We start from the raw sequence: 18,062 nt of genomic DNA, 5'->3' as shown, positions 1-18,062 counted from the left end.
ACTTTGACACATTGTCAAATGGATGATGTGGCAACACTGTCAAGGTAGACTCCTAGTCCAAGGCAAAATTTTTAAAATATAGTTGACTCAAGTTGCAAAAAACCACTTTGCCTTTGCAACAGCACTTTTATGGCATTAGTCTTTTGAAATTACTTTAAAACTGTACTTATATGTGCCTTTATTTGGTTCAAAAATATTTAAAAAATGCTATTGCAAATGACAAGTGGTTTTTTGCAACTTGAGTCAACATTAGACACCAAATAATCTCCATACATATCATAATTACTCGTTTGTCGTTGTTGGTTTTATTTAAAGTTGTTACAACTTCACTTAAAAATTAACATTAAACACATGATTATTGTTGGTTGCATAACTTGTTCTGAAGTATTCAAATCTAAATTATTCCAGAGGAGTATTCACGAGTGATAATGAGCCCGATGGAATTGGAAATGCAACCCACAATACATTTGCGTGAGTGGCAATCCGTCAGGCTCATTGCCACTCGTGAAATACCTAAAAGTAAGGCCGGGATGAGATATGACAGTTGGTGGGGGTGTGCATAGACGAAAAATAGTCGGACGAGTCCATCTTTCGTAAAATAGGGGTGTTCAACAGATTCCCAATCAGCTGATTGTTACTGTGACCGCTATTCTCTGCTGTGACCGGTTTTGCTACGCCACTGAAACATTTTGTCCGCGCGAAGTTCCCGACCAAATGTCATATCTCAAACCGGCCTTACTCTACCTGCATAAGTGCATACAATTTTTTAAATTTAAAATAATTCTAAATGGAATTTTGAATATACCTAATAATTATAATTATGTATTACATATATTGTATGTATTCTTTTTAAGTGATTCTTAATGTTTTAGTGTTCGGTTTATGTCTAATTAATAATTGTATTCAATCTCATGTATTGTTGCTCTTAATGATTGCAAATTAAGAGTAAAAATTAAATTTAAAGTTAACCATTCAACGAACATCAGTGGTCATTCTGTAAGCAAAACGTTAAATTTTAACGGGTGTTTTAATTTTAACATTCGCCAAAATTGAAAAGTGATTTTGTAAGAGCAGAGGATGTTACATTTTAACTGATACCCGCTAAAACGAGGCGCTAATTTTTCATTTTTAAAGGGTCCTTCTACAGTACATGTTAAATATGTAAAACGTGTTTTTTGACAAAAAAAAGACATTAGATGGTTTAATACATTTGGTAATTGTTCATAACGAAGAAAACAACAACAAAACGTTAAACACATAGGACAACATGATTATAAAATTGTACCTAATTATTATTTTTAGAGACAACAGGTTAGGATTACCTATTTAAAAGCAATTGAGAGATACCAGTAACCCCTTTAATTTGGCAAATGGACTGTTTTTGAGATTGCTCCGTTTAAATAAAAATTGTGCACAGAATCTAATTAATAGTTTATGGCCTCACATGCAACGACCTAGTAGGACAACCAAAGTGGCAGTTCACCTAAATAACGAGTGTTCAATTGAATTGTTCATCAAGTTGGCTATGACGTTATTTTTTAAGAGACAACAACATCGTAAATTAAGTTGGTTAGACAAAGATAGCGACAAAAAGCAAAGCCAATTTGATGAACTTTTCAACTGAACACATGCTACACTGCACTTTCTTCATCAAGGGGGTTATCAAGTAGGTACATATCATGGTTATTTAATAGCCCAAAGTCAACCTGCCGTAAAAGCAGATGCATAGTAGAAGTGACAAATCTCATGACAGTTCGTTTGTAAGAAGAAAGAGAAACAATTAAAAGAGGTTTCATGAATTGGCTCCAATTTTTGTTCATGTTGCACCCGTTAGCAAATTTTTCCAACTTCGAGGGTTTCAGCTTATTCGGTAGCAGTAGAAAGTTATTGTTTTCCAAATGACTCACCAAAAACGTTTTTTGAGTTTTACTCATTCGAGTCAAACCAGACATTTTACTTTGGTTTTGTTTTTTGAGTTGAGGTTATCTGTAAGCCCGAAAAAGTGACGAAATCACAGATGTTTGTGACTTTGAACCTACTGTGGTCCGCATTTTGACTACTTTTACGAAGATATCCGATCATTTTAGCGGGTGCGTTATAGTTATTAACGTATCAAGGGTGTTATAAGGTTGATATGTTGATAATGATAACGCTCGAGGTCGGCAGAGTGAAACCCGAGGGCGTATCATTATAACACCCGTGGTGCCTTCAACGTTTAATGTCTGGCTAGTTTCGTGTGTTTTTGGATTGACAGTGTTTTAATTAATTTATACCAATCAGTCAAAATTTAGTCGTAACTAAACAACAAAGAGCTTATAACGCCCTAGAGCCTGTTATTTGAAGATAATGCCCTAGGGGATAACAATACAGTCGGACAATAAAAATGTTTATTTGTTACTCATTTGTAAACATCTTTTATCAAAACACCGTATGTTTATTTTTATAAGTTATTACTAACATGTAGGTTAACTGTCAGTTTTACAAGTTAGTAGCATTATTTACATTAGACAATTCTCTTTTATTTGTAGAATATCATGAATTTTAAAAATCATGGTGCAACAATCAGGAGCGTGCAACAGAAACAATTCAACCTTTTCTTTAGTTAAAAACTGGCTCCAGAAGGTGACAGGCTCGTCTACGGCTCGCCAGTCATATCCTTCTGTCCGCCAATAAAAACCCTTTATCCAATATTCAGTAGTAATATCGTGTTTTACTAGTTAGTAATTAAGCAAACTAGGCTATAACTATTCTGTTATTAAGAACCCACGTTGCCATTAGCACCGTGGGTTATTTATTAACATCCATAACCCATCGGGAGCAGATTTTCATTAATAATGTTATTGTCTAAAAATTTTTGAATATTGGATAAAACGTTGTATGGCACGAGGGCTTGCCCGAGTAAGTTATTACCTCGAGTAGCTAGTACTTAATAACCCACGTATGCCACACAACGTTTTATCCAATATTCCAAAATTTTTAGATAATAACATTATCAATGAAAATCTGCTCCCGTGGCTTATAAGTTATAACAACAGACTAGTTATAGCCTAGTTTACTTAATTAAAACTAACTAAACTCGGTACAGGTTGCAAAGACACACTTGTCATTTGCAACAGCATTTTTTTCATATTTCTGAACCAAATAAAGGCACAAAGGGACCAGAAAATCATAATTTGGGTTGAATATTTTCCATATAAGTACAGTTTTAAAGTAATTTCAAATGACTAATGCCATAAAAGCGCTGTTGCAAATGACAAGTGTGTCTTTGCACCTGTACCGAGTTTAGTAAAACACGATATATTGGATAATAGCACTATCCCACCTCCACCCGGCGGCACGGCAATTTTGCCGGAGTACATACACTATTACGGATAATACTATCAAGTAATAGTGCAGTGCCATTGCCATCTCGAACTCCAGGCCTTAAGCCAGACAGCGTGTGACGTCACGAAGAAGGCCAAACGTCAAAATTTGACATTTGTTTACATTTTCAGAAAGTATCAAATACGGTGTTTTAATCATTCTTATGGAAAATTGTGAGATACGCAAAAGCTTGGTGGCAAGTGTATATAATAGTTTCAGTTGATACCAGGGTATTTACTGTTCGTAGGACGTCGCACGAGACGTTGAAACCTGGGAAGTATTTTGATACCCTATCAACATTTTCGTGATTACAAGTCATTGTAAGGGCAATTTAGTTGAAACTATATTTGCTACACATATAATTAAGACGTAAGAAGCATTTGTTGTGATTTGGTGTTATTTAAATCATTCACAAAGTAAAAATTACGCAAAAACAATAAATACACAAACTTAACCTCACTTGTAAATGACAATTTTCACGTTATTAATGGCATTTTACTCCACGACGCAGTAATTGTAAAGCCTAAACATATCGTTCTACTAAAAAAAAGAGTGCTAACCAAAAATTTTACTGTGTTTATTAAATTCTGGAGGTTTAATGCGTTTTTCGATGAAGCCTTTACTGTGACGTCACGATCAAAAACAATTGCTGCCTTAAGGCTTTGTGTTCTAGATGGCAATGGCAGTGCTTATCAACATAATTACCGGCGTCTCGCCTCCACATTTTGACTTTTTTGTGTTTTATGTTCAGTGTCAATGTTAAGGAATTTTCTCACGATGTGACATGAGTATAATAATATACCTTTTTGAATTTCAACCACCAATGTGTTCTCTAAGTCCAAAATTTTTAAATTTTTAAAAAGAGATTGCGGTACTATTCCTGTTGCTGAAATTATAAATGGTAAAATCGAAATTTTTTCTAAACACCAAAGATTTCTCATAGCAACGGAGAGTTCTAAATATTTATTAATTTTTGTATTATATGTCTGTGTTATATTGTGTGAATTTGGAACAGCTATATCTAAAAGATATGCTTGCTTTTGTTGTTTATTTAAAATAATAATGTCTGGTCTGTTATGCTGAATGTGAATGTCAACTTTCTGGTTTATAAATGTAATGTGGTTGTGTATCCTTTAATAAATTGAATTTAACTGCTAAATTCATGTGTATAATTTTTGCGAATATATCATGACGTTTTTTATATTCGCTTTGAGCCAAAACGGTGCAAGAAGAAATGATGGTTTCCCCTTCAGTTCCGCAAATCCTACATTTATCATTGATCGATTGTAAACCGCATATGTGTTTTTTTTATAGCTATTAATATAACGAGAATATTATGCGATTTATAATATCGAGGACGTTGCGATAGCATCATAGCAACGTCCGAGATGGTTTAAATCGCTAATATTCGAGTAATATTCAAAGCTTTATCGTATCATTGTATCTAACATATTATGAGCGCGCAACTAATGTATTATTATGAGTAACTAACGTATTATAAGTAATTAAGGAAGCTGAGTTATTTGAATATTATGGATTTCATAATTATCAATAAATGTGTAACATAAAGTGATCATAATCGTTAATTATAGGATAAATAACGATTTACCTTGCTAATAATGTTATACGCTGTTCAAAAATCAAAAAACCATTGCGGTGCAAATGACTTAGGTATCTGTCACTGTGATAAATAATAGGAAACGTCATGAAAAATATGTGTTATTTACACCACAACGGTTTTTTGATTTTTGAACAGCGTATACTATCGAGCGATCAAATTAATTTGTAATCGAGTCATCCATGGATTTGAATCCGTATGTCTTTTGCGATGATATATTGAGATCTAACCTGTGTTTCAAGCTGTATTTATTGAAGCGTGGAGTTCAAATAACGACATACAACTTCGGATTCATGGATAACTCGATTACAAATTAATTTGATCGCTCTTTACTATTCATTTTAGCGTTGCTATACCTAGAATTGAGATTTAGGTTAAAAAGTCAAAAAGTAGCGCATGTTAAAATTTAACGTATTGGGTGATTCAAAATGATTGTGGATAAGTATAGCGACTATATGCATATAGTGCAATGAAGTAAAAAAAAATCAAATGCATGCATATGAAATGTCATACAAATGTCAATTCTACCTCACCCACGCAGTTGCCACATACATTTTCGTACATGTAGTTGCCATACTTATCCACAATCGTTTTAAATCACCCAATATTTGCTTACAGAATGAGCACTATCACATGTCAAATGATTTATCTCTATAGTTGAATTTTTTTAATAAACAATTGTCAAAACGTTGTCTTGTTGGTATGAGCCAAACTGTGATTTTCATGATAATATGATTGGTCACATTGAGTGTTAACATTTTTTTATGTAACTGAGCCTGCGCCCTAACGAGCGAGAGTTTATTTCAAATTCGAAAAGGTTCCTCCTGATTTCTCATTAAATTTGTTTTGAAAATGAATTCACGGAAGAAAGGTACGGGAAGTGAAGTGAACATAACCTTAACCATGATTTGGTGTCAAATTGTTATACAGCTGGTCCATATGTCCAAATTTTAGGGTGGTACAGTATGGTTTTTTACTTCATTTTGACACTGACAATTGTTTATTAAAAAAATTTCACTATATGTCAGAAATTATAAAGTCAAATTTGTGTGTTTATTGCTGCATTAAGAATGCATGAGGACATGAAACCATTTTATTTCCATTTTTAAATACCTACTTATAATTAGGTACCTATTTTTTTTAATCGACGTGCACAAATAATTTCCTCCAACTAAAACAATGCTCCATGTGAAATTCTTGCACCAATATTTAGCAACATTTTCGGGTAGGTAAATCTTGTACCTTTTGTTATCCACATAACTGGTCACTTTGTAGCACTCTTGAACGTGATATGTATTGGCTGTCACGAAGCTTGGACCTCCGTTTACATCCCGCAGCTATCCCATGACAACAACGTATTAAAAATAACAAGAGACGAATCCCTGTGGATAACTTTAGTTTTTTTTCTTGGGACGTTAATAGGCTGTTCGATTTCCCTCGCTGTGACGGATAAATTCGGCCGAAAACCCACCATCTTAATGACTGCTGTTCCGTTCTTCATATCTTTCATCACCTTAGCTTACGCCAAATCCATAATAGTTTTCTACATGATCCGCATCATTGCTGGTGTGGCCACGGGTTTGACTCTAGTAGTATTGCCTTTATACATCTGCGAAATTGCCGACCCTCAAATCAGGGGTGCGTTAGGCACCTTCATCTACATTTTCAACCTGCTGGGATTCTTATTCATGAACGTGTTAGGTTCCTACGTCAGTATAAAGATAAGCTCGTTAATTTTTTCAACGATTCCAATGACGCTCACGTTGACCTTCATTTGGATGCCGGAGAGTCCGTACTTTTTAGCGATGAAACAAAATTTTATAGAAGCGAGGATCTCGTTGGTCAAATTCAACAGGCAGATGAACGTCGAAAATGACTTCGAGAGGCTGCGAGATGTGGTAAAAGCGGAGACTGAAAATAGCGGTAAATTCTGTGAGATTTTTACAAAATTGTCCAACAGGAAGGCACTGTTTATCGAGTTTATCTTACTCAATGGTAAACAGTTAACCGGTGACGATTTATTTGATGTTTATGCACAATTAATTTTCGCACAGTTTCTGCAAACTGTCTCACCCACGCTTATAGTAGCCGTTTATTATGTAATCAAGTTGATTATGACTGTAATTAGCTCATTGTTAATTGATACAGTCGGTCGCAGACCCGTGCTTTTCTTTTCTTTTTTATTTTCTGGAATCATTTTGTTACTTCTCGGAATTTATCTGTATTTAAAATTACACACAACAGTTCATGTCAGCTCGCTAGAATATATTCCGATCTCCCTACTGATTTTATTTGCTGTTTTCTACAGTTTTATTGCACCTGTTCCGGCAATAATGGTTGGCGAGCTTTTTCCAATGAACGTCAAAGTGTTCGCCTCCTTATTGTGTGAAATCTATTTTGCTATTCTTTCCATGATAGTCATTTACTTTTTCGAAATGACTTATCGATATTTAGGCACAGATGTCTCATTCTTCACATTCTCATTTTCCTGTTTTTTCCATTTTGTGCTAGTCTACTTTTTTGTCCTTGAAACTAAAGGAAAAACCTTGGAAGAAATTCAAACAACCTTGTGAAAACGCATCGAAATAATCTACAAAATATTTAAGTTATTTCTGTTTTGTTACATTGGTTATAATAAGTTTTTAATTAACTAGTTGTAGGTACAAGAACTTGGTGCACATAATATGTACAAGTAGTTCTAATGATAATTGAAACAAACTTTAAAAAAAAATTCAGAAGCTCCATGTAATATATTTTTTACAAAGCATTATTTTTTTGTTTTTCCCTTGCAACAATAAGTAAATAATTTTCCAAGTTATCAAATCTGCTTTTATATACTTTCCAACTCCGCCGAAAGCGATAACATCTTTAATTTTCGACTCACACCCCATCTCATTTAAAATGAAATCATTTCTATCTGGGTTGTGAAAACGAGAAAGTGTTCTTATTAGATAGATCATGTTTGTAATGACGTACCCAGCCCTTTTCCTATAACAACCCACAACAACTGAGCCCATTGCAAAAGAACGCGACGATCGTATCAGCAAGACACAATTGCTAATCTTACATAATTCTGCTCGTTATTGATGAAAATTTGCTTGTTTTTCATTGTAGGAACCTGCACATACAGATTTGGATTAATTGTGTTTGTGGAGATGTAATTTCACAAGGATGTACCTAGTTAAAAAATGATGTAAGAGGTGAGCGCTCGGTGTAGTATCTACCATCACTGGTACAAGAAAAGAGGCTGGTGGTTGAACGAAGTGAAAGAATCGGTAACGTACGCGCTATTCTCTATTCAGCGTTCAGCTGGAGCTTTGCCGATTAATCGGAGTGTTTTAAATGCGTTGCTTGTGTATTCGGTGATATGAGTGCGAGTGAACCGTGAGACTCAAACGGAAGCTTTTAAGATGGTAAGTGGCCAAGACGGTACTGATTAAACGAGTAATTGATCTTCAACACTCATTTCATTTCTATAAACGTATTAAGTTATTTTTACTTAAATTCTTTTGTATTTTACCAATTGAAACAAAATAAAGAAATATTTAATTCCTGTGATAAAGAGACTTAATACGTTTTTTCTAAATACGGAAATTCTTAAATAAACGTACTCTATTAATGTGAAGACTTAAATTTAAATATCTGACTTATTTAAAAAATATATTGAATAAATTAAATTTGTTAATCGTGATTCTAATTTAAAAAAAAAAAAAACATCTGGAATGACAATGACACAAGCACCTACTATCATTTTTTCTTCTAACAATTTTTTTAACTTTGTGGCAACACTTGGCTTGGAGACTTGAACAGTAAAACAGTAAAAAAATTACTGACAAAATCTACATAGTAAAATGTCCGTTTATATTTCACAAATTTACAATAATTGAAGGGTTTGCATTTGGGTTAACGATACCTCAACACAGAAATACCGTGAGATTATTTAAATTTATAATTAAAGCAGGCTATGACATGACTTTAAAATTAGATTGGCAACACCGTTGACACCTTGATTTAAATTGTCAAAGTGACGCTTCAAAATTCAAAAAATATGAAACAGCGAGTTAACAGTTGTATCCAAGCCGGGTGTTCGATACAACTGTTAACTCGCAGTTCATATTTTGTATTGAATTTTGAAGTGTCACTTTGACAAACCAAATCAAGATGTCAACGGTGTTGCCAATCTAATTTTAAAGTCATAGCCCACTTTAATTATAAATTTAAATGATCTCATGGTACAAAATCTCCTCTTCCTCAACTTTGTTAAAAATCTAATCGATCTACTTCCAGCTCGCAATATTTTGAGATTTAAACATTTAGGCTTAGCTTTTGAATGAGAACCTTCAAAAAGATTTAAATATTTTCATTTGACATGCGACAATAAATCATACAAGTCTCTGTGGGAAAAAGTTATTAATGTCATGAGACACAATTGGGGTGAAGGTTTTAGTAAATTATGTTGTCCAGCAATGCCACAACCAGTTTATCGACAAGTACAAACGGAAATGCAACATTTTTTTATCATAAATCATGAATAGTAGGTGTCGGGAAAAATTAACGTTACAAAACTACACCTGTTAGGCGAAACTTTTTCCGGGTATTTTGCCCAAATACCTACATATCTTTCTACTTTACCATTTCCGTCTTTATTTTCTCTAAAATGAAGCATAAATAAAAAAAGTACACCAGAGACTTGAATTCTCAAAGATCCGGTATTCTGGATTATTATTCAAGTATTCCTGAATGGAAATTCTTCATTGTTGTTGATCTGATGCAATTTGTTCTTACATTTCTTAGAGTCACTAACGCAAATGTTATTTATAAATAGCAATTTACTCTCACTTATTTAATTTTTTTCTGGGTTGAATGCAACAGATTTTTACTACAATGATACAAGAGGCATGGAAGAGAAAACTTTTTATGTTTTTAAATTGTGACACATTTATGTATTACCTCTAGTAAAAATTTGTTTCGTAAAACTACTTAGATATTAATTTTCTGACAATAAGAGACACTGGTTGAAAGCCCAAAAACCATTGATTTTTTGACATAAAATATAATATACGAAATTGGTGTAATACTTAACAAAATAACTTAAGCAGAATTCATTGAAAATACAGATTAATTTTATTAAATAAGAATTTCAATGTGACATCTGTCAAAAAAGAAACAACAGGGTCATTATAAATTATTGTAGTTGAAGCAAGCCATGCCCATGTTATAAAATGTTTGCCGCTCAATACAAACATGAACTGTCAGTAGTGTCAACTGTGTTTTGATCATTTTCATATGAAGTGGCAACCATATATTTTAGGTACAGTGACGAGCACGGAATTTCGCACACATTGGACATTTCACTGACTTAATTTTATTAAAATGAGATACCTACTGGCGGCAGTTTCGTGACAGTTTAGGTGAAACATCAGTCATGATCACATATATCATGCGTATCCCACCTCATTATTGATTATAATGACAATAAAGCTTAGACTAGATAGTTTTTTTTTAATGACGTACAAATTGGCGTGCGAAATTCCGTGCTCCCCACTGTACATTCAGTTTTCACGCCAACTAGGACTACAATAATTTATAATAACCTGTATTAATCGGCTTTATCCAATGAAAGATAAAAAATCTAAACTTGGCAGTTCATTCAAGGATTAAGAAAATTAAGCGTTTCTGTTAGACATAGGCGAAATTAATCAAATGTAGAAAATTTATTTCCATGAAAAAATTACGTTATCTTGTGTAACAACATATTTATTTCTTTTTAAAAATTAGAATGCTTATAACGATGTATTTGTTTTAGTTAATTCATAAATGCAAATGTAGATAATGAAATCTTCCTTTTTAAATGTGCTCAACAGTTAGTGTATAATAGTATTTACCTCAAGACATTCAAACACATTAGTCAGCACTTTTTATTGAATCTGTACTCACTTCAAACAGAGATCGACAATCATATTGTCGCTTCCGCTTTGTTTTCCACATAATAACTGTCGGAAATGAAATCGCAAACGCCAAGAAAACTCATCAACTCTAACTATTTTTCTGTGACCCAAGAAGCAATCTGGGCCTCTAGATAGAAAGTGCACGTCTTCAATAATACCTGCGCAATTATAATAATGCAGTGAAAGATCGCACTTGCACCATTTCTTCGTCTAATGAAAAATTAATAATCAAATGGTACAATGTCAAAATTGAAAGTAAAACAAATATGGTGGGATTGGTGGGTGGTTCTCTGGACGACCATCGATCTTTATTAATTAAAGAAAAAGTCAATGTCAGCGGTTGCACCAATTCCCAATTTTCTGAACGCAGGAGGCCGTGACATTGTCGAAATTTACCAAGAAAGGAAAAACTGTCACTTACACTCAGGGGCCCATTTAACGGCTAATTAGCGACTTTTCCAGCAATTTGCACAATTAGACGAAACAGCCGTGTGAAAGTGTTTCTATATTTGCAAGAGATATTAGTAAATTAGTATGAGCAACCCTGGTTGTCACAATAGTTGCGATATTTCCTCCTCTTAATAAGTCACATCATTACACAGGGTGCTAATGTTGTATAACAATTTAATTGATCAACATTACGCAAAGAATTGATGAATGATCGCTTGATTAGATTAATTGATTTAGTCCGAACTGCCGTTAGGTTTCGTTGTTCTGTAGTTCAACAGCATTCAGATAAGCTCGCACTTTTACTTTCGTCTCGAAACAGGTAGACCTTGTCGCCTTGCATTTGATTCTTTTCGCAGAATTAATGCAATTATATCTAGGTCAATAGCTTTGATCCGTGAAACAAACGCGGACATAGTGACGCATCGTAAACTTAGAACATAAAACTTAATCACACGGGATCAAATCGGTACACATAACGCAACTTAACCGAGATGCAATTGCAACACGCTGCAATTTAGCCATAGCATTGTGCAGTTAACCGTAAACATCACATGGAAATGTTGTGGGTGAAGCAACGCAGTCGCAAAAAGAGATCATTGTTTTTTTATTAAATTTCACTTTCGTTGGTGCGTGTTAACCGGCATTAAATAGTTCTGCTCTAATCTTAGGATATGAAACTCCACCCGCGTCTGACGGGAAAAAATCACTTCTATTATCATTTCTCCTGCGGGCTTCGCAGTGTTTTGAATTCCTTACTTTGAATCTCATATTAGGAATTAACTTTCTACATTATTGCTAATATGCGATTCTGTTGTAGTCGTATCAGACCGTATTACATAATACAACCTGAGTTTGAAATGTCAAATTTAAAACTTCTAAGCTGGTTTTTGGAGGGTTTAAGATATAACAGTATTAAAAATTTTATGAGATTTATTACACATGCATTCAGAAGCAAATTGGGTGTACATAAATATCAATCTTTTGACAAATCAATTTCATTGAAAGTCAACTCATGAATGAACAAAAAGTGACCTAATTTGTAACCTTGGACTAACAAACTATTAAAAAAGTCTGTTAAAAATGTAAAAGAAAACTTATGATCAAACATTAGATTTCGACAAGAAATTTGAATACCAAAATAAACATCATCAGAATAACAATTAATGTCAATATTGTGAATATAAATTGGAAAATCTTGATGTTTCCATTCTTGATATTTGGGAATTTCCGGGTTTATGTTAATTTATTTGTATTTGTCGCTTTCCACCATCAATGTTTTTTCTTTGTGTCTTTTACTAATTAATTCACAAGCCTAAAAAATCTGATGGTTGACTTGATGGTGTAATCAGTGAAAAAGGTTAATCAGAGTGGGTTTTCAACAAATATCTCTGTTTTAATGGAGCGAATCGAAACAAGAAATCCGACTATTTCAGGTGAATAATTAGGGTCATAGAGGTGATTTACCGAAATAAATCATTCCACATTTTTTACTTTTTGTGATTTGCAATTCTGTAATTTTTGTAACTCTGCAAGTCCAAATAAGAAGAAGAATCTTGAACGCCATTTTTGTTAGATTTATTTCCAGTTTCAAACTTGTTATTTAGCCTTTTACTAATATGAATAAGCTGACATTTTCATTCTTCAAATACATCGTCTCATTTTTTGTCCGTTACTGCTTTAAATAATTTTTTTGTTGTCGAACCTTTACTTGATTTGTTTTCTTCATATAAACAACCATAATCATAGATGTTTTATTAGACCCAATGGCTACTAATATAAATTAAATATTATCTCGCTTCTTCGACTTTTTCATCGAAACTAACATTAACCGCAGGCTTTCAAATGACTCCCGAACAATTTTCACAATTCACCTTCATTTATCAAGATAAGTTACTCTTACATATTTATGACCTTTCAGATTTCATATGACCCGCTACAATATACAGTTAATATCGGTTCCTAGTTTTTTCATTTCGCGTCAACTCTCGCTTATTCCAAATTTCCTCAATATTTTGCTTTCAGTATAAATAACTGACATGCCTTGAGTTCTTCAATTTGTCTTCAGTTAAACATTTTGGCACTAATATTGCTGTAAAATGTTAGAACCCCTTGTACATATTGAATTTTTATTTGTAATCTTCTACAACATTACACCAAAAACCTATTTTTGATACATCCTAATCTTGCATCAGTTTTTGTCAATTATAATTTTTCTTATTGTATTTACTTCATGCTTGTTTTATTAATAACAGTGACAAATAATCGAGAAGAATTTGTAAAATTAAACCAATATGTTTTTACAATTTTAATGTCGTATCACCAATAATTGTCATTGCATTAAACTCACCCGTTGATCAAAACCCCATTTACCATTTTAAAAAATTAAAAATCAAGTCATCTTTAGACAAGGTTAAATGAAAATTAAGATTTTCTTGACGGAAATATAAATGGTGGAGGTGCCGGGTATGATCTTCTGTAAATTTTTTCATCTTTCTAAAAAATTAGAATGACAGTAAACAATACACTTTACCGAAAAATTAATTACCATAATAATTCAAATCAAGACCTTACCTAATTACCATTTTAATTACAACAAACTGTTAAATTAATTAAGAAAGAATGTTGTCAGAGTCTTTAATAAATATTGGTTAACGAATCAACCTTCACCCTTCAAATATATTCGGTGACACTAATAAAATGCAACTTAACAAAAAATAATTGTATTTTGCTTTAACTCTCTGCATATAAAAGGAGTCACGGCCTGCGAAAAAACAATATACATAATTATAAAATCAAGATGAAATGGCATGTTACACAAAAGGTCAAATGTTGCCTATTTTAATTCGACTAAAATTCCACGTCCTTTCAACAATCTTTTCAAATCGTACATCCTAAAATCTAAACTAAAACATTGACCTTCAGCTGTCTCATTACAAGAGGCGGATTTCACCATTCTTGTGTAACAGTTTTGTTTTGATTAACACCAGTAATGCAAGGTGTTGCATTCTACTCCTACATACTTGCATGTTACGGAGCACTTGACTGTTAATTAATCGAATGGTTCAATTAGAATTTCCTGTGCTATTATGAAGTTTTCCTCTTGTGACAGCACGGCTCCAGTCAGGCCTAGCCAAAATTTCGTAAACCCGATCAATAATTGGCATAGAGTGTTGTCACTGTACATCCGGTTCATTGCTTTTTTCTATGACTGCACATCGCCGTCTTCATGGTAGTTTGTAGGTACATTATGTAAACAGCTCGTTAGTTCGCATTGTGGAAAGTAATGTGGTTTTGAAGAGTAGTGTGAAAGGTTTCGATATTACATTTACGTCGTCACATAGCTTTATTAACTTAACACTTAAAACGGAAATACTAGGAAGATACTTTACAATTGAGAAAGTTTCTTAAATGGGACAGGCCGATCGAGTTTGTACAACAATATTATTAGACAGATGATGAGGTAATCACTTTACTCATTCAAATTTCCATAGGAAAAAATCCAGTTGAGGTTCTGACATCATGCATCAACCCTAGGCACCAATTAAGTCAGTACGAGACGTGACCTTGCATGAGTGCAGTTATGCCCTAGATAGTTGAAATAATGACCCACCTATGCCATAATATTGTAATATTGTTTGTAATTTGCTACCAGAAGCAAAAAAGTAATTCAGTGAAGGGAGATATCTTCGAGATTAATAATAACGTTGTCGTTTGGAGGTTAAGCAATTGATCACCACTTATTTTCCCAATCAGGTTTGCATCAAATGTTAAATATTTTCTTCTGAATTCGTGGATAATTAATAAACGCTTTGTTCGTGGCAAACATTTCGTCAGGGTTTGGTCTTTTCGACCCATTTCGCTTACACCAACCGTTTACTTTTATTTTTTATTCGCACGACTGACTGAAATAAATCTGACTCTTAATTTATTATCACGAATTAATGTCCAATTTAATATTCCAATGAACAGTAAACGAGAAGTGTGTTTTGATCGTGATTCATTCGATAAATTACATTTCACATCATTACATAAACGTGATGTAATTGAGATGTATCGGACATAACATATCTGTCTTATTTATTTTGTACATTATAAAAATCATCATTCGGTTAACTTTCTTCTCGTTTGTAGAATAACGAAACCAACTTTCGAGTATTTGCCTATTAGATGTCAAAGTTTAAGTACGAGTGCGGTCACAATAAAATGTGACCAAAAGGAAACCATTTGAATAAGATTGCGATTACGTTACTTTCTTCTGCGTATTCCGTTGCATTTATACAATTTTTTTATTGTTTACGAAGTTGTTTGCTCAACAATAGGTCAACTGGTCTTTGCGTTTTGCGAAACTGCCACCGTCGGTTCTGATTCTCACAAAAAATGAATTTTTAATGTGGATTAAGGATCCCTGTGTTTTAACAAATTGCGGTTTAACTTGTTAGCATTGTTTATAATGAGGATTGCCACTTTCAAATTACTATTGCGCAATAAATTATTATATGGGCAGCTTCCTATTGCGCTGTAGCTGAACTGCTGGAGTGATGAGTTCTTTATGTTGCAAAACCAATAGACCCGGAGTGGTAAAAAATACGACATTGGTAGTTAAATCATATTAACTGTTGATTGCATTAATAGAAATTTAAAAACTACTTAGGTAAATAATTTAATGTGCACAAATACATTACCATTTGCCCCACTACTTTGTTCTTATCAGTAAACATCTCAAAACCTGTTTGAAATGGTAAATATTACTGTAAAACTGTAATTCCTAAGATATTCAAATATCAAATCACGTTAAGATACTTACTTATTTTATTTATTTAGTTTATTACACTATACTCGTATAACACAATTTTTGTCCTTGGATTATAAATGTAGTGTGTGTACCTAAAAAGTAAAAATGGCTATTATTCTTAACAAATTTGCTTTTTCAACCACGACAGTGATATTTTTAAATTAATTGTCTAATTAGAAAATTGACAAATTAATTGCGATTGTGAATTATTAAATTAGCAAACCTAAGTTTCCTGTATGTTGTGAAAAATATGTAAATATACCAAAATGTACATTAAAGTCCTGGTTACAAAAGCAAAGTTTGTGGGGATAGCATTTTTTATACTTTTAAGACATAAATAATTAACAAGTAACACTTATAATCCAAGAATAAAGAAAAAAAGTTCGTTTTGCGTGCGAGAAATGTTCGATACGTGTTTGGCCTTCCTTAAAATTTTGATACCAGTGGAACACTTGCGTCTTTAACAGGGTTTCTTCTGTAAACTATTGGCGTTGTAAATTGCAAAGAATTTTAATAATAATGCGTCGCACAACAGAAGTGGGATTTGTTCTATCATCATTGTAAACAGTAAGCAAAAACATTTGTAACGATAATGACAGTACACAATGCTTTTAGATAGTCCACATTAGTGAAAAAAGTCATTTCATTTCTGGTCAATTTGTCTTCGGGAGTGAAATTCCGGTTAAATTTGTAAATATCAAATTTTAAAGTCCTGGTCACAAAAACAAAGTTTGTGAGGAATAATGACATCGTTTTATAATTTCCAGGTACGTAAGGAATTAGTAAATAACATTAAAAAAAATTTAGATAGTGTTATTAATACGAAATTTTCCTGTGGAGGAATTAATTGTTGAAAAGAATAATTAACTTAATAGGGAAATATTCTGGTAAAAAAAAAAATGTAGATTTTTTTTTGAATATTTTGCAAAGTTAGGACATTGTTCAAATAGCAACATTAAATCATTACTCAATGGAAAGTTCCAGAATGATTCTTAATTATAGATAATGCTACAGAACATAAATTGTAAATTTTAATTGGTATTAAAATTCACGATAATTAGTAGATACTTATGTTTTACTGAAAAATGTCAATTTATTAAACGCATTGATCGCCAAAATTCTTTGAACCAACTTCAACCTCGGAAACAATGTTTAAAAAAAGTTCAGTGTCACTCTCAAATAATTGTGAAGATAAAAAATTCCGAAAGATTTAATGTACCCCATGACCCATTTTTGGTTAAATGTTGCCGCAGCAAACACATTTTTTGTACAGAAAAGTAATTTATATTGACTCATCGACAGATAAATTGAAAGATAATTTTCAGATAAGTACTTTTTTTCACAAGTAAATTAACTGAGAACCTATATTGTAAAACGTACCTGAGCTCTTTACCATTAACCAAGAAAAAAGCAGATTTCGTAAAGCTCTTTCTGCGAGTGGGTCACATCATAAATTTTATGACGGGACTAATGAAAATAATAAAAATGTTGCAAACTACTGGATGACATCTGAAATGTTGATGTCCTTGAAAGAGCAGTTTTGTTAAAAATGAATTCTTTTATATCAAGTATAAATCTATAAATAGATTCGATATAACATTCCTACAATAGTAACTATTTCGGTATGGCATCTAAACACAAAAAATAATTACGCCTGCAGCCATGTAACGCCCCCTGCAAGTTCCTGCAAAAAAAATACTTGATTACCAATATTTGGGTAGAAGTTTTAACGGTACTGAGCGAAAGTAATATTGATCATTTATTTACATTTTACGGCGTCGCACAAATGGGAACTAGGACGTATGACTTCACTTGAGTCTTTTTATCATTTCCAAGCAATAAATCGATGTGAACACGAGGCACAAGGACAGTCCTTTGTATAACTGCAAAA

At 32.9% G+C, this 18,062-nt stretch overlaps 1 protein-coding gene across 1 annotated transcript; it reads left to right on the top strand.

Moving 5' to 3' along the window:
* The first annotated feature begins 127 nt into the window (after positions 1 to 127).
* Positions 128 to 7,748, top strand: LOC138133243 (facilitated trehalose transporter Tret1-like). Its single transcript, XM_069051087.1, has 2 exons — positions 128 to 6,206; positions 6,257 to 7,748. The coding sequence occupies exons 1-2, from the start codon at positions 6,161 to 6,163 to the stop codon at positions 7,552 to 7,554; spliced, it is 1,344 nt and encodes a 447-aa protein (XP_068907188.1). The 5' UTR covers positions 128 to 6,160; the 3' UTR covers positions 7,555 to 7,748.
* Positions 7,749 to 18,062: the final 10,314 nt, after the last annotated feature.

Source organism: Tenebrio molitor, chromosome 6 (genome assembly GCF_963966145.1).
Source record: "Tenebrio molitor chromosome 6, icTenMoli1.1, whole genome shotgun sequence".
NCBI lineage: Eukaryota > Metazoa > Arthropoda > Insecta > Coleoptera > Tenebrionidae > Tenebrio > Tenebrio molitor.
This window is presented reverse-complemented; position numbering and strand designations above follow the sequence as displayed.